This window comes from Benincasa hispida, chromosome 9, assembly GCF_027475165.1.
Source record: "Benincasa hispida cultivar pf3 chromosome 9, pf3_genome.v1.1, whole genome shotgun sequence".
Classification (NCBI taxonomy): domain Eukaryota; kingdom Viridiplantae; phylum Streptophyta; class Magnoliopsida; order Cucurbitales; family Cucurbitaceae; genus Benincasa; species Benincasa hispida.
The window spans coordinates 20,935,269-20,956,977 of NC_143486.1; the positions used below are offsets into that span (position 1 = coordinate 20,935,269).

Below are 21,709 nucleotides of genomic sequence, written 5' to 3' on the forward strand. Positions count from 1 at the left end.
CTGAAAAGAAGAACATACATGATTAGTGGCGCCCGAATCTACTATCCAAGCATAATCATCATTCTCAACTAAAAAAGTTTCTAATACAAGCAAATTATATTTACCTCTGTCTGCCTTGGCCTTAGCCTTGGCAGCCTTCTTTTCCTTCAGATAACGAGGACAATTCCTCTTCTAGTGTTCGTCCTGGTTACAGTTGAAATATTTTCCTTTTTCAACCGATGGTGGACACTTCTTCTGGGCGACAGGTGGCGGGTTAGTAGGCACATTCCCTTTCCCTTTACCACCCTTTTTCTTCTTCCCCTTTCTAGAGTTAGAAGTTGAAGGTGCAGACTTTGTTCCTGAGGTTGAACCTCGATAGAACCTTTTAGAGGACGAGAACATTTGCCTCACCTCCCTTTTTCTTCTTACTTTTCAACAATGATTGGTAAGTCTGCAACTCATTGAGGAGAGTGGTGAGGGAGAAGTCCACTTTGTTAAGAATCGTATTGCTAACAAAGTAAAGGAAGCTCTCTGGAAATGAATGCAGGATAATGCTAACCTGACTGCCCTCATCGATTTTAGACCCATTCTTCTCTGCCACATTAAAGTGGGCCATCATATTCAGCACGTGTTCATAAACAGAGGTGCCTTCATCCATTTTGGAGTTGAAGATGTGTTTCAGAGCCTCATGCTTGAGCTGTCCAGATGGCTGGCTGAATATTCCCCGTAGGGACTCCATGATCTTACGAGCTGAGACCATGGACTCATGTTTCTTGGCTTAACACGTCGCTAAGACTGGTCAGAATATAGGCTCGGGTCTTCTTGTGTGCCCGCGTCCAATGCTCGTACTCCGCCCAAACATTTCAAGTAGCGTCCTGAGGTCGAATAGGAGAACATTTCTCCGTAAGGACAAACTTTAGATCCTCGATGATGAGTATCGTCGTGAGCATATGTTTCCAACTTGAATAGTTTTGGCCATTCGTTTTTCGGCGCTAAGTAAATTGATAGTGGCTGATGCCATTAAAAACTATTGCTGAAAAAAATGAATAACCTTTTATAAGACTTTGCAAAAACCACGTTTTTTAATTAACCAATTAAATTTAGCAAAATAGATTCCAAGTAGCCTAAGTGAAAAGACTTCTATTTTGCAATGATGTCGCAGCGAGGCAGGACAAACGTCACCGATGGGGTGATTGGATGTCCCTTCACTGGGATGAGACATTCTCAATCATTAGGCAGAACCAACTCTTGGAACTAAACCAAATAGCCACCATTTGTTCGGTCCAGAATAGTTAACCCTTAATAATTCTACGTAAGTGTAACCCCTCGTTTTCCAGTCCCAGAGTCCCACCTTAATGCGCTCACCGTTGGGAAAAAATAGATTAGGACAAGAGACTAAGTAATCTTATCCTTTTACAGGAGATCAAATAAAGAAACGTGCAAAGAAGCCATCCTATAGGGGGGACACACCCAGGGTGCCACGAGGCGATGCGCAAAAACTTTATTCAATCCAACGAGAGAGACCGATGGATATGTTGTTGCACTTCCCGCTCCCACTTACTATGAACACTTTCTCCATCCACCTTGATATTGTCCTACCCAAACACCATCCGTTAGGGGGACACGCCAAAGGTGCCTTGAGGCCGAGGGTAGATCTCACGGTGTGGACTATGAGGGAGAAACATTAGAGGTGAAAATGAAGCATCAAATGCCCCAAGAACCTCCCACTGAATGTTCTACCTAACCTAGACAATCCGGCTACTAAGGATGATCTAAGTCATTTATTAAGTTTGCTCAAAAAACAACTTTTGTCTTTGAAATTAAAAAAAAAAAAAACAAAAGACAAAAGACAAAACAAACAAACAAACAAACAAAATCAAGTAGTCACATTAAGCTCTTTAATGGACTAGCCTTAATTTGCATGCATGCATCAAATCTATCTAAATTATCCAGGTAGGTTCCCAGGTAGGGGTGTTCAGTTGCCGTCATCTTAAATACCCCAACTTAGATAGAATCCGCCTTCGACAAAAGGTCTACATAGACAGACTTGCTACGTATTAATATTTTACTAATTATTGTAGTTCTAATTTCATTTTATAACCATTTATAGAATAAAAAACTAAAACACTCATCCCACATAACGAAGTATTTATAAGGCCTATAAATATAACGTTAAAAACATAAAACGTACATAAATATAACCCTTATATTATAATGCATGAGCATGCACTTATGTAAATTAAAATATGCTTCATTAAATCATAACACTTATAATAAAGAGAATAAGCATGACCTAAGGTGGGATTTATCTATATGTGCATACCATATAACATATTAAAGACATACATCGCATGTAATAAATAAAGGATTAATGGACCGAGATGAGCCTTTACAAAAATCGGAATGAAATAACCCTATCTATTACATTTTTTATCGAGCAAACCGGTTCACAGGCGAACTGGGTCTTGAACCGCCAGGAGGATTCCATCGTGTAGTAAACGCCATAGGTAGACGATCGTCCAACGCGCACTAGATGATAGAAGCAAAATTAAATGATCGCGTAGATGACAACGAGGCTGTGAAGCCTGATCGTCTATGCGATCGCTTAACGCAGTGATAGGTAAACGATTTAACTTGCGTTACTAAGCGATCGTTTAGTCAATTACTAAGCAATGAAGCTTGCTGGCAAAAACGATCGTCTATGTGATCACTTAATGTGGCGACAGGTAAACGATTTATCTTGCGTTACTAATTGATCGTTTAGTCAGTTACTAAGCGATGAAGCTTGCTGACTAAAATGATCGCCTATGCGATCATTTAACGCGGCGACAGGTAAAAGATTTACCTTGCGTTACTAAGCGATCGTTTAGTTAGTTACTAAGCGATGAAGCTTGCTGACCTAAACGATCGTCTAGTGCTCATACCCCATCATCTAACCGATGCAATCAACAACGATCGCGTACCCTATCATCTGCATGATGCAATCAATAGCGATCGTGTACCCCATCGTCTAACTGATGCCAACAACAGTGATCGCGTTCCCCATCGTCTGCACGATGCGATCAATCCTTGATCGTGTCACACCCCGCCTCAGATTACCCTCTTAACCTGGATGGAGTGGTGACTGCAGCAGTTACCAACCTTCTTGCTGGCACTTACTGCCCTTGTTAAATTTGCTCAAACCTTGAATACGTACATTCCATTAATATACTGAACTAATTAACTCAGAACTTAACACATTTACATTACAGGATTTCATAGCACTGTTTTACATGAATATTACAACTTAGTGAGCCCCATCTAGAATACTAGTCCCTATCTGACAGACACATGTGTACTAACTAATACAGGTCTTCAATTATGCTTCCTTCAACCTGACTCTTTGAGTGGTAGAGCAGCAACAGGGAAGTCTTTTGGGAACTGACCGCTACCTGAAAGGAAAACATTTGAAAACATGAGCTAGAAGCTCAGTGAGTGACTAGCATTTAAAGCATAACGTTCATACATAAATTTGATATTAAAACTGAAAGCTTTAACTGAAAACATAAACTTGGCAACTATTATTCATGTCATCATCAACATCATATAGCACTATTTTATGCTTTGCTGGACTATGCCTTAGTCTATTAGTCTAGAGTGGCCCTCTTGCTCACTCTTTATCATTCTTTACTGCACTACTACTTAACTAGGAACGAACCCTTTTGTTCTCTTCCTAAAAACATAATTTGCAACCTTAGTTGAGAGAGAACCTTTACTCAATTCCTCAACATCAATCCATAGTTAGTGTAGAGTGATCTCTACACTACCAATAACAACTTTTCTTACATTCATGTGATTCTAGTTTAAGTACCGTCATACCTTAGGTATTACTGCTCAAATACCTTCTCTGTGTACTTCAGTATCGAGCTGCTTGGATACCTTCTCCATGTTCTTAAGTATCGAGCTATTCAAATTCTAGGACAAAGCTTCAGTACCTTCTCATCTAGTGCTTCAGTACTAAGCTATTCAAACCTAGGACTAAGCTTCAGTACCTTCTCATTTAGTCCTTCAGTACTAAGCTTTTCAAATCTAAGACTGAGCTTCAGTACCTTCTCATCTAGTCCTTCAGTACTGAGCTACTCACACTAAACTTGCTTATTCTCATCTCTTAATGACTTAGTTGCCCAAAAGCTTTCTATACTAACGCATCCTCTTGTTCATTGAAAAGCGTAGCATAAATATAACATTAATGTGAGATGCATTGCCTGGTAACTATTTGAGAATAGTTGTCATAAATAGCTTTCAGTAAACATACATTACTGGACATTCATAAGCATTAACAATTTATTTAAAACATTTAAAGCATTTAGAGTCACTCACTGCTCGTCGGGGCTCTTAACGGTTTATATGCCTCTTCTAGCTCCTCTTGGCCACTTCTAGCGAGATTTGTGACATTCCAGCGAGATTTGTAACTTCCTAGTGAGATTTGTGACTTTCCAGCGAGATTTGTGACGTTCTTAACTCACTCTCGCTCTCGCTCATTTTCTTATCTCTTGCTTGCTCTCGCTCACATGGTGAGCTGCTTGCTTATTCTTCCCAAGCAACTGCCTGTTTATGTACCGATTCCCTGTTTCAACTTCAAAAACTCATAACTTGAAATCCAAAACTCTTTTTAAGAAACTTTATTCTACAAACTTGTTTAGAATTGAGTTAACTTTCTTTCCTTAAAATATCGGACCCAAATTCCTTTTATTTTGGCTTAGAGCTTCCAATCTTCACTTCGAGCCTTGATTAATCCGAGAATCTGCCCCTTCTGCAAATTCTTCACTTTTTGTTCTTCTCCCCATGAGACATTTCTCCAGAAAAACAACCTCAAAATCTAGGTTCTCTCAACTTTCAAATGGCACCGATCTCACTTAATTTGCTCAAGTCGTTTGCGAAAACCTAGCTTCTGAAGTTCCTCTTTCTTTTATACTTCCTGCCCCCTCCCCTGTTCAATGGTCAAACCGCCACCTCATCCAACACTTAGTGCTTCCGGCCCAATTCCAATTAGTGAGTTTCTTCAATTAATTTTTTTTTCCTTCCCTTCCTTCATAACCCACGTTAGGCCTTCGCATCATAATATAAATTTAGCGTACATCAAGTTTCAACGCCTTGCGTACATCGCATGCTCCATCGTCTAACGCCTAACGCCCAATGTCTATCGTCTAGCACCCAATGTCCATCGTCTAGTGCCCAACGTCTATCGTCTAGTACCCAACATTCATCGTCTAGTGCCCAACGTCTATCGTCTAGCACTCAACGTCCATTGTCTAGTGCCCAACGTCTATCATCTAGCACTTGTCATGCAGCTCATCGTCTAGCACATCGTTCAGCTTCGCGCAATTACTACACGATCGCCCAGCACCCGTCTACACGATCTCCTACCTCATCGTGTAGTGTCGTTCACTTACTAGACGACGCATACCCAATTGTATAGTGCCGCTCATCTGCTACACGATCGTCCAGCGCCTTTGCTCGCACACACTTGAGGCTGCCGCAAGCCTTATCAACCCATCATGCCTTTCAACCCATGCGTTCATCCTTAATACCAACACATAGTTTATCCTTGCCTTTAATACTTAACCTCTACAAGCCTTGGTTGCTACACACGCAACCCCATGCGTCCACACTTCTCCATCAACGCATGCCTACACTTTGCTTCTATACTTAGCCAATTTTCACTTGTTATATTATCTAAAACTCACCCTTGACTAAGTATTTCTAACACTTAGAATTTTCTTCCTCCATCTGCCTACTTTCTTTACCTTCTTTCATAATTTTACTTAACATGTTTGTTACTCACTTATGTAGGAAAAATGGAGTACGGGGTTGACAGATCGTCTCTTTACTCGAAGAACCACAACACTTGCTCCAACTTCTTCACGAACGACTCAAAACTCAAACCAACTTTGAATTACAGACTCGATAACGATTATCAAAGCCCAAAAACGCAGGGGCCTTTACAAACAACCGCAAATGTAAAAGAATTAAAACAAATCGAGGCTAACATCCACGAAAACATCCATAAATCCACACATCCATAGCAATTTAACGATTAAACAGTATAAAAATGCTCCCACAAAGAATGTATTTGCAATTCTTTTGCAGCAATGAATTGGAATATCAGAAAACGAAGTGCTCTGATACCAATTGAAGGAACTCTTATTCAAGAGTACGTACGAGCGTAAGCAGATCTTTCCAATTCATTGTGATAAAATTACCGCATATACATTCAAAACATACTAATATGCATTCTAATGCTAAAGAGGTCAAGAGATCATACTAAATGAAGATTTCTTCTTCACAGCGAGTCTAAAATCCAACCGTCTTCCTCGAACAATCAACACTCGGATAGAAGGAAACGGAGAAGGCAACACCACTCAGAGCCCTCAGTATTCTTGGAGTGAGAATCCAAAGTGTGGGCTTTGTTCGGATTTGGTAGAGGGAAGAAGGAAGAGAGACCGTACACAACGATCAAGCAAGTGGGAGATGAGGTCGTCTATCGCATAGACAAGATGCTTGATCGTTTAGGTGAAGTATACGATCGTGTAAGAAAAAGTAAGCGATCGTCTAAACGATGTGTAGGAAAATGTAAACGATCGTGTAGGAAAAGGGTGAGCGATCGTCCAAACGATCGTGTTGGAAATACTAAGTGATCATCTATACGATCGTTTAGTAAATGTCAGGAGCTAAACGATCGCTTAAGAAAAGGTAAACGATCGTTTAGTTAATAACGTACGACAGTGTAATCGGTAATCGATCGCTTAGCAAGATAAGATTTCCCTCCTATATCAATATCTACAGACTATTTTTGTTGTCACTTAAGACATGATCCAGTTGTATGTCACTACATACATGCTTAAGTTACATAAAGACAACCAGGGATATTAAGTTTATTAGTTTGTGGTAAAATTAAAAAAATCTAAATGTGCAAAGTCAAGTAGTGAAGTAAATATCATTTATATTATACATCACAAGTGTTCGAACAAAGTTGTTTACAAACTACAGGACACGAGACTTTAGGGCACAAACCCCAACAGATACGACCTCAATCCTGAGTGTTTTGGGAACTCTTGCCTTTGAGGGCAGTCCTTTGATTAGTATAGGTGAGAGTGGCCTGATTGCCAACTCAACATGCCTACCTTTTTGGGGACTTATCTGATTTAGGAACTGGGAACTCAATACACAAGATGGAATTCACTTCTTTCTCGCAGCAGGGATAAGTAGAAAGATTACTCCTTTAAGGGTTGATTTCGAGGCTGGAACATAGTGGCCACAACTTCTCTTTGGAAGAGAGGACTTAATCATATTAGTACTATGACTTATGTTCATTAGAGGGATCAGTGGTACTTAAGAAGTTAGATGTAACTACAAGGGCATAATGGTTATATGCCGAGCTGTACTTACGAGCGATCTATGAAGGGTTGTCGCACTGCTGATTGGTTAAGATGAACACATAATATATCTATGGTAAGGAGAGTTCAGCTGTCAGTCTTTAGTGGAGTGTCTGGCAGTTAACAGATGGTGGATCCCGTGACTAAAGAGGTTGATTATTCATGTACCGTTGGAGCTTCGAGCTACAGTTCCATAAGGTCCCCTTGATAGCTCAATGGATTCAGTTGAGGATTAGTTCTTGGTGTTGATTTGAAATGTTCAAATTGACAATAGGTAATTTGATTATATATGATATGATCGGTATGGTGTATGAGATACATCGAGTGGAGGACAAATGTAAATGAGATTTATATTAAGAGTCATGGAATAGAAAAGAGTTATGGTTTATATGTTTCATGAGATAAAATATTAAAACTATAGGTTATAAATATAATATGTTAAGTTAGTTATCATTTAGATTTATAATAATATTAATTATTAGATAATTAAATCTTATTCTCTAATAACCAATTGAGTATGAGGTTATTGATGGTTTCATGGTAACCGTGAGATAAAAGGAAAAATATTTTCCTAATTTTAGGAAGTTTTAGTAAAATTGATTTAAGTATTTCCAATCTCGAAAAAAGAAATTCTGATGAAAGTTGTCAAGTAAATAGGATTTACTAAGCAACAGCTTGGATAAGGTAAACGATCGTGGAGTGTTAGTAGGAAACAGACACTCAGTTAAGCGACGAGCTATACGATCGCATAGCTTTTGCTAGATGATCGCTTAGCTTTTGCTAAACAATTGGGCATCGACCTATACGATAGGTTTTTTCATCTTCCACTTGCTCAATCGTTTACACGATTGTTGTTTCCTCCATCTTCTTTCTCAAACCAAGTTCACACAGAGCCCACCCTCTAGATTTTCATACCGAGAATACCAAGATAGCCTTCTTGGTGATGTCATACTCAACTCGACACTGTCGAGGTTCTATGGAGACCGTTCGTGTCGTTCGGGGTGTTCGTGAGCTATGCAATTGCTGAGTTCGAGTGCACGGTGTTCGTGCTGTGTAGCGGTCGTGTTGAAGGAGCATTCGTGTGTTGCATTGTAGCTGTGGGCAAGCATTCGTGATCAAAGAGCTTGGTGACGAGTCTACAAAAGTGTGCAACTTTTGTCCTTGATCTTATGTATTACATGCTGTAATTTCTGTATTTAATGCATAACCATGTGTTTCTGTTTGAGATTGTAATTGTAAAGTTCATATACAATTGTAATTTGGAATGATCTTTCTGCTGCTCATGGAAATCCTCGTGTTCGATTTCCTTCACTTCTGACTCTTCAATGGATTTCCATTTGAATTATCAATAATTCTTCTCATCATTATAAACTTTGGATGACCTAATCTGTCATGCCAAATTTTAAATATTTATAGACTCATATACTTCAGTTTCATTGTTGCTTATGTTTCAATTACTCGTATATGAGTATAATATAATCTAGAAGATAAAGCAGACAACTCTTCTAATATACATTTTTTATATGAGACAGTAGATATGATATAAAGATACTCCATACTATTCTTTCTATCAGTTTCAATATGATAACCATTACAATATATATATTTAAAACTAAGTAGATTTCTCTTTGATTGACTAGAGAACAATGCATTGTCAATTGTAAATTTTGTTCCTCTAGGAAAAATAATATTTGCTTTTCCAAACCCTTCAATTAGGTTTTTCGAACCTGATATTGTATAGACTTTTGCTTCCAGCATTGTCAATTGGGAAAAATATTTTCTACTTGTAAGTATTATATGTGTAGTTGTACTGTCTACCAGATATAAATCTTCTTTACTCATTTTTTAGTCACACAACATATGAAAATGATCCATGTTTTTTCATTAAAATAAAATAATTACAATAAGAAAAACAACATTTGGAATATACAAAGGTTAGCATCTACTAAGCGAAGAAAAAAACATATAGATGAATAAAAAAAAACGATATTAAATCTAGATATTTCCAAAGTCAAAGGAAACACTTAATGTGTCATTAATTATGCCGAGTTTCTCTTTAGGAGATTCAAATAAGTCAGCCACATCCAAAGTTGTCATATGAGATGGGTCAAATATGTCATTTATCATGGTATGCAAAATTTGCTTCCATATTCCCTATTTTTCCTTTAGGGAGGCTTGATAGAGATCAACAAAGTATTTTGACTACGACAAGCACATGACCAATGCCTAATCATTCTGCATCGGAAGTATTTATTTACAACACTTTTTGAACTCTTATCTTGTGGAGCTTTTCCTTTGTTATCCATCATTTTGTGTGGTTCTTTTGAAATTTGAATGATTAGAACGACCACTATGAAAATAATAATTATTTCTTCCTTTTCCATGGTCTTGACCTCGACTACTATTATTATTAAAATTCACACCATACGCTTCAGGAAATGATGTCGTTCCAGTTGGTTGAGATTCATGATTTTTCATCAATAACTCGTTATTTTATTCGGCCACGAGAAGACATGAAATTAGCTCAAAATACTGTTTAAAACCTTACTCTCGATATTGCTACTATAGGAGCATATTCGAAATGTAGAAAAATGTATTATCTAACATATTGATTTAAAATTTCGGAGCCTCAAGTGCATCCATTTACGACGAGCCTTAGAAAGAAAAATTGTTTCTAATGATCATATTTTTATGGCATCAAGCACTAATGACAAATAATTATTACCATTAATATCAAATGCTACAAATTCTAATTTTTTAATCTTTTCACAGTAACACTACTACAAAATATTATATTTATAGAAATTTAATATATATATCAAATATGTAAAAAAAAATTAATTTATTAATTATAACGAAAAGAGAAAAACTAACATACCTTTAGGACCTACCTTTAGCAAGGAAAACAATAGGAACTCGTGTTGATAACGTGTTGTGAACTTAAGAAGCATAACAGTAACAAGAATACCAATAAAATATAATATTAAAATAAATTAAACATAATATATAAATTAACAAAATATAAAATAAGGGATTTCTCTAAATTCACCATTTTCTCCAATTTTCATGGACTTTGCCCAATGTGTGTCTTTCAAAACCCACAAAATGCCATTATTTATAGGCAATTTGGCAAGTAGGAGGTGAATTACATAGACACTAAGAGTGAGTATTGTTGGGATTGGTGTCTTAATTCTCCCGGAGTCTCGTAGTTTGTAAATAGTCTTGTACACATTGTTATTAATAAAATAAGTGTTATTTTATTTGCATTTACTCATATCCAATAAACTAAGATCTGTGGTTATTTCATGTGACTTAAGCATGTATGTGAGACATACAAGTAGATCGTGTCTTAAGTAATAACCTAAATGGTCTGTAGTATAAGGATAAAGGAGGGATACTTTATCCTAGTGACACTACGGATATGGCCTGCTTTGTAGATATTTACAAGTATTGTAAAGTGCTACAAATGGTCTAATCCTGACTATTCATGTGTAGACATGCGAAATAGAACCCATGGGCGATGCTTGGGTACAATTTAGAATCCGTTATTATATGTTTGCTCTAGTTTTTGTTGTTTTTGATGTTGAAACGGTTTTTCTTTATCCATGGGCAATGAGTTTTGATGTATTAGGGGTATCCGTCTTTATAGAAGCTATAAAATGAAGACCGAACCACGAGATGATTAATCTCTTTATATAACATCGTTGATAATTAAGACTTACATTTAACTAAAATGACCATAGGTGACATGACCTTATTCCTGAGTGTTTTGGGAACTCCTGCTTATGAGGGCAGTTCTTTGATTAGTATGGGTGAAAGTGGCCAGATTGCCGACTCAATAAACCTACGTTTTTGGGGATTTATCTTATTAGGGAGCTGGGAACTCAGTTACACAAGACGGAATTTACTCATTCCTCGAAGCAGGGGTAAGTAGATAAATGCTCCCTTAAGGGTTGATTCTAGGTCTTAAACATAGTGGCCACACCCTCTCTTTGGAAGAGAGAACTCAGTCATAGTAGGACTATGACTTATTGTTTATTAGAGAAATCAGTGCTACTTAAGGAGTTAGATGTAACTACAGGAGCAAAACGGTAAATTGGCTCAACTGTATATACGAGCGATTTGTGAAGGGTTATCGCATTGTAGATTGGTTATATGGGCACATAAATATATCTGTAGTGAGAAGAGTACAACTGTCGGTCTTTAGTGAAGTGCCCGACAGTTAACGGATGGTAGATCTCGTGACTAAAGAGTTTAGTCAGTTATTCACGTACCATCGGGGCTTTAAGCTACAAGTCCATAAGGTCCCCTTAGTAGCTCAATGGGTTCAAGTTGAGAATCAGATTTTGAGTTAGTTTGAAGTGTTCAAATTAACAAAAGGAAATTCAATTATATGTGATATAATTGGTGTGATGTATGAGATACATTAATTGGAGGAATTAATATAAATATGTTTTGTACTAAGTACCATAAAATAGAATGGTTTGTATGTTTCATATGATGAAATATTAAAACTATAGGATATAAATATAATATGATAAATTGGTTATCATATTAATATGTTAATTATATGAGAATTATTTATTTTTTTCTCTAAAAACCGTTTAAGTGGGAGGTTATTGGAAGTTTTATGGTAATCGTGAGATAAAAAGGAAAATTATTTTCCAAAATTATAAGTTAATCCATTCGAAAAATTCTCACGGAAAAGGGCTATCAAGTGAAAATTGTTTTTACTAAGTGATGGTCGTTGAGAGTCTAAACGATCATTTAAGAGTTGACTATATGATCGTTACTCAACCGATCATTGCTACATGATCGAGTACATCATCTATGCGATAGACAGTATTCTTATCTCCCACTTACTCGATCGTCTACTCGATCGCATACCTCCTCTCTTCCTCAAGCCAAGATCATATAGAGCCCACAACTTCTGGATTCTCACATCGAGAATACCAAGGTAACACTTGTGGTGGTGTTCTAAACTCAGTTCGAGGATCGAATTGGACTCGATTGGGTTCGAGGAGCATCGAGACGTTCGTGCTGTTGGTATTTTGTTCATTGCGTTCGAGTGTTGGTGTGGAAGCATTGGAGACGGACCGAGGGATACTTGAAGAATGGTTCTTCAACATACTCTATCCCTCGAATCCTATTGTAGCATGCTGTAATTTCTAACGATGCATAATCTGTTTGTTTCCGGTTAGACTGTAATTGTTTGTGTTCAATCTAAATGGAGTTTGGAATGATCCACTTTCGCTACTCATGGAGATCTATGTTTGTGATTTCCTTCAAGCATTTACAAGACATATGACTATATACATGAAGTGTAGAGGGAGTGACATTTGGCTTTTTGATACTAAGAATGTGTATCTGTTTTACATACCATACCATTTGTGATATTTATAATAAATATTAATTTTGTTCCGTATTATAAAAAAAAATATTTCTATCCATTTTATATAGCAATTTGTTGTAAATTTGATTTTAAAAAAAGAGAGAGAGAAATCTTTTTGGTCCATAGGTTTTGGATATAGGTTTCAAAATGTTACATTTAGTTTTTAAGTTTTGAGTTTGGTTTCTATTTAGTCTCTGAAAAGGTTACAATTTTACCCTTGAGATTTGAGTTTTATTTCAATTTGATCCTAAGGTTTCAAGATTTAAATTTTTAACTTCATTTTTTCATTAAATACTCACTCCCAGTCATTGACATCAATGTCTCTTAATTAATTTAAAATAATTAGGAAGTGAATTTTTAAATTTAATTAAAAACGTGATGAAAAACAGGGAAACTTAATTAATTATAACTATATTAATTATTTTAAACTTATTAACATGCACAGACATTAAAGATAGAAAATGAGTTTTTAGTGAAAAAAACAAAGTGAAAAAGTGAAAATCTTAAAATCTAGGGACTAAATTGAAATTAAACTTAAATGTTATTGGTAAAATTGTAACATTTTGAAATCTAGTGACTAAATTGAAATTAAACCCAAAATTTAAGGATGAAATGTGTAACATTTTGAAATCTAAGAATCAAATAGAAACTAAATTCAAATCGTAGGGACGAAAATGATATTTTTTCAAAAAAAAAAAAAAAAAGTCATGCAGTGGGCTAATGTTTGAAGTGTTAGAAAAATGAATATGCAATTTACTCAAAGATGTAAATTTATTTATCTATATTGGTTGGATCAGTTAATAAATCTTCTCTAATTAATTAATTAGAGTTGAACACACGTGCATATTTATTAGTTTTAATAGATGTGTCTATTTATAATTTTTTTAAAAAAAGTACATTTAAAATTTATTTTTATGGTCCCTCAAAACATTGCATTGTAATCTTTCGTTTTTACCCACTTGAGCATAGTCAAAGACATATCATTCGTTTTGAATCTTTCCGTTTCTAGTTTTTTAAAATGAAATTTCTAATTTAAAATGTCATATCATTCTTTAAAATAATAATAATTACTTTAAAGACTTTAAATTTTATTTTAGAAAACACGTATATTAAAAAGATATGGTCTGAAAACTCTAGAATCAAATATACATATTCCTTAAAATTCAAGGACTAACAAATAAAATTCACCAGCAACAATCTTAAACAAACTATTATTTAAATTAAAGCTATTAAACTAGAGTAAATAAATTATTGTCAAAACGAGCATAGCAATTACTTCATTGTGAAGAAAAAGTAGATTCTTAAATGCTCAATCTTATTCAAATAAAATGAACGTTTTAGTTAAATTACTATTTTGATCTTTATACTTCGAAGTTTGTTCAATTTTAGTCATCGTACTTTCAATAACTCTTCAATTTAGTCCCCATTACTAATCTACAATTAATTTTCTTTTTAAAAATTGTTGTCTTATGCCTCATTTGGTAACTATTTTGTTTTTTATTTTTTGTTTTTAAAAGTAAGTTTATTCTCTCCCTATTTATTACAATGATTTGCATCTTTCTTAAGTACATAGTTGAATTCTTTGCCAAATTGCAAATTCCAAAAATATTTTTTTTTGTTTTCAAAATTTTGCTTGATTTTTTAAATAATTGGTAAAAGGTAGATAACAAAGAAAGATATTTGAAAGTGAAAGTAGTGTTTATAGGTTTACTTTTTTTAAAAAAAAAAAAAAAAAAACCAAATGGTTATCAAACAAAACCTGGTATTTTTTAATATAAAATTTGAAAACATATTCACATATTATATTTCTTTGCATGAAAATTATTGTTATTATTTAACTAATTTCAGTAAAAAAAACAACTTCGAGAAACTAAATTTAATATTATTATATGAATTAAAATTGAATAGTTAAAAATATATGGACTAAAATTGAACCAATTACAACAACAAAAATGATATTTAAGTTTTAATCATAATTAACCATAATATTTTTTTAAACTAAACTATAAACTATATATTAGTGCGACAACCAATGTTCACCAACGGTAGGTAGGCGCAGCCGTATAGTTTAGAATTTAGATCATAACAAATATTTATTTACAATATTATTAAAAAAAATATCCCCAAAAAGAGCTGTGCTTTTTGGACATAACATTTCCGCTTTCTAATCCTCACTCCACCAACTCCCTCAAATTCCCTCACGACCAGCGAGCGAAGCAAAATTCTTTGAAACCTCCTCAAAATCTTATCTTCATTCCAATCTTTGAAGCTTCAATCATGGATCCCAACTCCCAAATCCTCGAAAATTCTGAACCCAATTCATCGGACGACCAATCTCCGGCCGTTCCAGTTCGCTCGCCGCCCCTCGCCCTCGCTTCTCTCACTTTATCTCTGTCAACGGCCATTCCCTCCAATTTTCTCGTCCAACCCAAATTTTCTGGGTTGTTTTCTCGGCAACCAAACAAAGATGAAGTTCCCACTCAAGCTTCTTCTCTTTCTCGCTTACCCATTTCCTGTTCTTCTCTCTGTCCCCCAAAAATCTCTCTCAAATCCACCATTGCTGCCAACCCACTTCAAATCCCTCTCTCTTTAGGCCCTCGCCGCCCCTCAGAGCCTTCCAATGGTGCTGGAATTCGTCGAGCTACCATCGTTTGGTTCCGTAACGATCTACGCATCCACGATAACGAATGCCTAAACTCTGCTCATAACGATTCTATGTCTGTCTTGCCTGTTTACTGTTTCGATCCGAGAGATTACGGCAAATCGTCGTCTGGTTTCGATAAAACTGGACCGTTCCGAGCTGCATTTGTGATTGAATCTGTCTCGGATTTGCGGAAGAATCTCCAGGCGAGGGGTTCTAATCTCGTTGTTCGAATTGGGAAACCTGAAACTGTTCTTGTTGAATTGGCCAAGGAAATTGGAGCTGATGCAGTTCATGCTCACTACGAGGTTTCACACGATGAAATGGAGACGGAGGAGAGGATTGAAAGTGCGATGAAGGAGGAGAATGTTGAGGTTAAGTACTTTTGGGGAAGCACTTTGTATCACATCGATGATTTGCCGTTTAAAATGGAGGATATGCCGTCCAGTCATGGTGCCTTTAGAGAGAAAGTTCAAGGGTTAAGTGTGAGGAAGACGATTGAAGCTTTGGATAAGATGAAGGGGTTGCCTTCTCGTGGTGATGTGGAGCCTGGGGACATTCCTTCTTTATCTGATTTGGGTCTTAACCAACCTGTGGCTATGTCTAAGGTCTGTTCTTGTTCTTCATTGCTGCTTGAATTTCGTTTTGTTTTGTTTCTTTGGCTGAAGATGAGGATTGTTCTGCTGTTGTGTTCAATTTGGTAATCTTGTTACTGGCAGGAGAAGTTAATTTCAACTAATGCTTGATGATTGGATAAGTTTATCTAATTGCTAATTTCGACCCGGAAGCTCATGGTTTTGAACTTGTATTTGAGTTCCCTACCCTTCTGTTCTGAGATGTTTGGGTTGGTAAAATGAGAAGAACATAACATAAACTCATTTAATATCTGGTTTTTTTACTCAAAATGTTTCATTGTGATTGTCTTTCTGGGTTTTGGTTGGCATTTGGTTGCATGTTAGGATTGAGAGAGCTATCTCTCTCCTAAAGCCCCTCAATGGAAACTACCAAAATCCTTCACACCTTCTATCCCTAACACCGGTGCTAATTACCACTCTGCTCGTAGTAATATCATACTACACCCATATACTCCTAACTAGTACTCTCACAGATTGGCTTTCGACAGCAATTTTGGCTATGACTTCTTGTTTGATAGTAGCTTACAACATTTGAATTCTGCAAGAGGCATTGGATAATGAGTTACAAGAAAATTCTTTAGCTTTCTACTAGTTATTGGATGCAATGTCGATTATCTTGTCGGAGTCATAGTGGCAAAGGGGAACTAACATTGGGAAAAAAAAAATTCAACGTGATTGTTATGTGCGCAAGACCAACTCAAAATCTGCTGGTTGAATCAAGTGGAAATGGTGCTCTCTTGTAGATGTAATAGTGTTTCTGTATGCCTTTGCATATTATTGCCTTTTGTAGGACTATGAGTTGTTCAGGATTTTTGTGCTGCAAATTGATGTTCTAGATTGAAATTTGAAACCTTCTCAAGTTTTCATGAGTTGAAAAGATTTCTAGAATTTTTTCGTCCTTGCTGCAGGTGCATTTTGAAATAAATCATTTGGTTACAACATAAAACAGACGCTTTGTGACATTCAATATATATCTTGAGAGTATTCTCTACTTTTCTTGAAATATCACAACATTGTTAATTTCATCATACAGGAAGGATGGCTAGCTCCCAATACTTCTCAAGTGGGAGGGGAGACTGAAGCACTTCATAGGCTTCAAAAATATGCAGCTGAGTGCCGAGCCCAACCACCAAAGGCGACAAAGAACGGCGTCCAGAGTAGCATCTATGGTGCTACCTTTTCCAACAAAATTTCTCCATGGCTAACCATGGGTTGTATTTCACCTCGATCGGTGTTTGATGAATTAAATAAAACTGTTTCCAGGTGTATATCGACGCCCAACCTGTTTGTCTTCTTTTTCAGACTACATTGCCTATCCAGAGTTCTTAAAGAAACACATTAATCATTGAGAAAATCTTCTTACGTGGGGGAACCTTTTTTTTTTTTTTTTTGTTAACAGGAAGAATGATGGTGGCAATGGCACTGGAACAAACTGGCTGATGTTTGAGTTATTATGGAGGGATTTCTTCAGGTAATGCCAAAACATATGCATCTCAATTTGTTCTGGATTTTATGGATTAACTCACTGGATATTGTTTGTTCCAACTCAAGTTAGGAATCTAAGCGAGTCGGAGTCATTTTAAGAAAAATTATACACCCATGCCAGAACCAATAATATTTTCGAAGATAGAACGAACCAAAACATTCCGACAAAAAAAACCCATCCAAATTGAATTGAGTAACTATCTTTTTGTTTCTTATACTTGATAGAAATCAGACCAATTGACAAGAATGTTTGATTGAATTAACTTGATTTAGTGAGTTTTATTGGTTTTCGTAGTTTCAACTTGAACCCTAAGTAGAGTTGCTTTCTAAAACTTAATTAGATAAGGGGGTTGTTTATCCTCTTCTTTTCCCTCGGTTTCATCTTGATCTTTATACATGTTTGTATTAAAAGTATAGGCCTCAAAGTTTTTAGATTTTGAAAATTAAGCTTACAAATACTATTCTATCTATGAGATATTCTCAAAACTAAAAAAAGGTTCGTTTAACATTTGATCTAGACTTCAAGTGTTTCTTAAAAAAATGTGAAGTAATGTTTAACATAACAAAGAAACTTGTAGATGAAAGTAAGTTTAATTTCAAGAACCAAAAGTAAAAAATCAAATGATTACTAAATAAGAATGTGATTTAAAAAAGAATTGCTTTTGTTTTTTAAATTTGACTAAAAAATGTTTTGTTAATAAAGATGATATTCACAGTAAGGACATTGAAAGGAAATAAACGTAAATTTTAAAAATAGAAAAACTAAAAATGAAGTTGTTATCAAACAGAGTTTTAGGTGTGTCTGAATTCAAATGTTTCACTCAATTCTAAGTACACCATATTGATAATACTTGATAGGTTTATTGGTAAAGTCTAAATACCCTTATGCTTAGATCACTATATTAATGCACTCAATTCTTGGTCTACTGCAGATTCATTACCAAGAAATACAATTCAACAAAGAAACAGCCCAATCCTTCTCCAGCCACAGCTTGCACTGGCGCCCTTGCTTAGGGAGAGCTGGAAAGCAGGCATATCCTCATGTTGTAGGCATTTCTTGATCTTTGGAATTACCGTAAGTTGCCCTCGTAAACGTTGTTTATTTTTTGTACCAATTTCACGTCTACCGAGCCTCGTCTCGTTTGCTTAGAAGACCTCGCCTAGCTCTACAAATAAACCGGTCGAACATCTTAAATTTTGCCCCCAGAGAGAAAGAAGAAGAGAGAGAGAGGTATTCATTTTCCTACTATGTTTTCTGTTCTAAACACATAAAACCTCAGTTCTGCCTATTGCATGGTGTGAAATTGTAGGTTAATTTCTGTTGTATTCAACTGGTTGATTTCAATAGTTGGGATGGGCTGTTCATGTCAATTTTTGTTCTGATTCTTTTTACACTTTCCCATTAAACCGTGCCCTCTGTTTACTAGAGGAGAATGAATTCAGTACGTAGGTTGGAGATTTAAACTTCAGACCTTTTGGTTAACTATCTTAGCTATATTTTTTAGATTTACAAAAATTAGCTTTGAATTGAAATTTATGTGTTACGATTAGTTTTGTTACTTAGAAATAAGAATCTACTATTAAAATAGGTAATATGAGAACTAGAGGTGGGACTAGCAAATTGAAACAAAAATTCTAAATTAGTTTTATTTTCCATCTTGTATGAACTAAAGTTTTCAATTTGATATTATATCAAACGTTTGTAATTAGAGTTAGAGTTCAACTACGAGTTAATTGACATGTACTCTTTCTTTAAAGTTGAAGGTTTGATCTTCTATTTAAAAGATTTTATGAAAGTAGATTTATGGTAATCAAAGAGCTGACATAGAAACAACGTGTTGGTTGAGATATCAAATAATTATATATTCTTTTTTGGTTCATGTTTAATGGTTTTTGAACTTTAAATAGTATCTAATAAGTTTCTATATTTGACAATCACATGGTTTTAATAGAGTTGACTTTAAAAATGTGTAATAGATATTGAATTATACTTGATAATCACATGGTTTTTTTGTCTTATTTAAAAAATTAAACTTATAAATACTGCTTTCACTTATTAATTTATTTGTTTTATTATTTACTTTTTATGAATGTTTGAAAATTCAACCCAAATTTTGAAAATTAAAAAAAAAAAAAAACTAATGAAATTGGAATGAGAATTCAAATCCTAAAGTTAATAGGTTAAAACTATTATTTTATTAAATTTTAAAAATTAAATTGTTACAAATTTAAAAGTACATGTACGAAATCATTACTAACAAAAGTTTAAAGACTAAATTATTATTTCTTTCTAACCTTTATAATTCTTTAAAAAAAATGTTAAAAATCATTTTAGTTCCTAAACTTTCATAAAAGTAACAATTTAGTTCATGAACTTTTGTTTGTAATGATTAGTATTTAAACTTTCAATTTTGTAACAATTTAGTTCTTATAGTTTATACTTTCGAATTTATAACAATTTGGTTCCTATTACAAAAATTATTGTTAAGATTTAATGAGATTTTTTATATAAAGAATTCGATCAACTAATGACTCGATATTTTTATAAAATACAAAGTCTATATCATAAAATAATAAAACTTGACGTCAAAATTTGATGAGTTTTTTACGTGAGGGATTAAATTGTTACAAATTTCAAAACATGAAGATTAAATTGTTATATAATAAAGTTTAAGGACTAAATTGTTACAAACCTGAAAGTACATGGAGTAAATTGTTAACCGCTAAAGTTTAGGAATTAACTTGTTACTTTCACAAAAATTTAAGGATTAAAAGTGATTTTTTTTAATTAAAAAAAAAGTAATTTGAGAGAGGATTGTGAAATGGAAAAGAAAGAATATGAAATAAGATTTCCAAAGGCGAAGTCATTTGAATCTGTAAAAAAGAGTTTTACTCTTCTAAAATTACTCTGAGAATGGTTAATTTCAAACGTCCCTTTTACAGTTTTGTCAGCCACTGTTTGATTATTAAATAATATGTAAAGGACTTTAGAGAACAAAATTGGAATGTCGTATGTGTGAAGGAAAGAAACTTTCCAGGGATTTGTCCCACATCGAATAATTGTTTGAAATTGAAGAGATAAGGTGAGTATAAAAGCGGTGGTGTAAGGCATTGAATTGCATTCCTTTTTCGGCATTTTGGCTAAGATTAAATGTATTATCTGCTCACATCAGTTTATATTTAATACGTGGGCCATCGGCCGGTAAGATAGTAAATTTATTTTTCAAGGGGGAAGGTCCACCACAATAGCTTGAATGTAGGAAAGTTGGAGTGCAGGTCTTTGTTATATTGAATTTACCCAAAAAAGTTTGTTCTGTTTCGAGAAAGGAACACATAACTGCCTACGTTGTTTGGTAAATATGGGAATGCTCTAGTTGCCTTTAAATCATCTTCCCTAATTTTTTTTAACTTAACAATTTAAATAAATATATTATGATAATAACTTTTCATACTAATATATTTTGTTATACATATTTTCAAATTTTAATTGATTCATTTTTATCAGATTTTTTTTCTAAATTTTATCAAATAATTTAAGAATAAATAAAATTATACAATTTTAAATAAATTAATTATTCATATAATAAATAATTAAAATAATATAACTGGTTAGTTATAGTCCTTTTCTAATTTAAAATTAAAATTTAGAAAATTAAAATTTATCCAATACTATTTTAGTTTTTACAAGTCTAGAGTGGTCGTCATAGGGAGAATCTTTTCAGAGTGAGGTGGTAGTAGGTGTGATTGCCTCTGAAGATGGCCATTGGGCATGGTCATTAGAGCATGTCTAATGATAATTTTTGTTGGAGCTGTTAGTCAGTGAGAGAGAAAAAGGAAAAGACGAAGAACAAGTTCTTCGATGAACTTCAATATTATTGAATTTGATAGAATCGAATTATTTAACCAAATTCATGACGAGTTGGTGGGACAAACACCAAGACCCAGCTCCACTCAACCCAAAACACCCCTAACGTTTTCCAATATAATGAACATATTAAATAAGAGAGAATTTAGAATTCTCATATGTTTAGTTGAAGAAAGATCTTTTTCTAAATGTCAAGATGTTATTCTGTAATATTATTAATTCTAACAAGTCAATATAAGATTATTTTAGCGTAATTCTTATTATTTAACCATTGTTCAACAAACATTTATTTTCCCT

At 34.5% G+C, this 21,709-nt stretch overlaps 1 protein-coding gene and 1 pseudogene across 1 annotated transcript; both read left to right on the forward strand.

Annotated features, from left to right (window-relative positions):
• Window positions 1–14,881: 14,881 nt before the first annotated feature.
• PHR2 (photolyase/blue-light receptor 2) lies at window positions 14,882–18,918 on the forward strand. Its single transcript, XM_039043306.2, has 4 exons — window positions 14,882–16,035; window positions 17,096–17,325; window positions 17,462–17,533; window positions 18,480–18,918. The coding sequence occupies exons 1-4, from the start codon at window positions 15,064–15,066 to the stop codon at window positions 18,559–18,561; spliced, it is 1,356 nt and encodes a 451-aa protein (XP_038899234.1). The 5' UTR covers window positions 14,882–15,063; the 3' UTR covers window positions 18,562–18,918.
• A 1,749-nt stretch (window positions 18,919–20,667) lies between these two features.
• Window positions 20,668–20,793, forward strand: LOC120087422 (U2 spliceosomal RNA; annotated as a pseudogene).
• The last annotated feature ends 916 nt before the right edge of the window (window positions 20,794–21,709 follow it).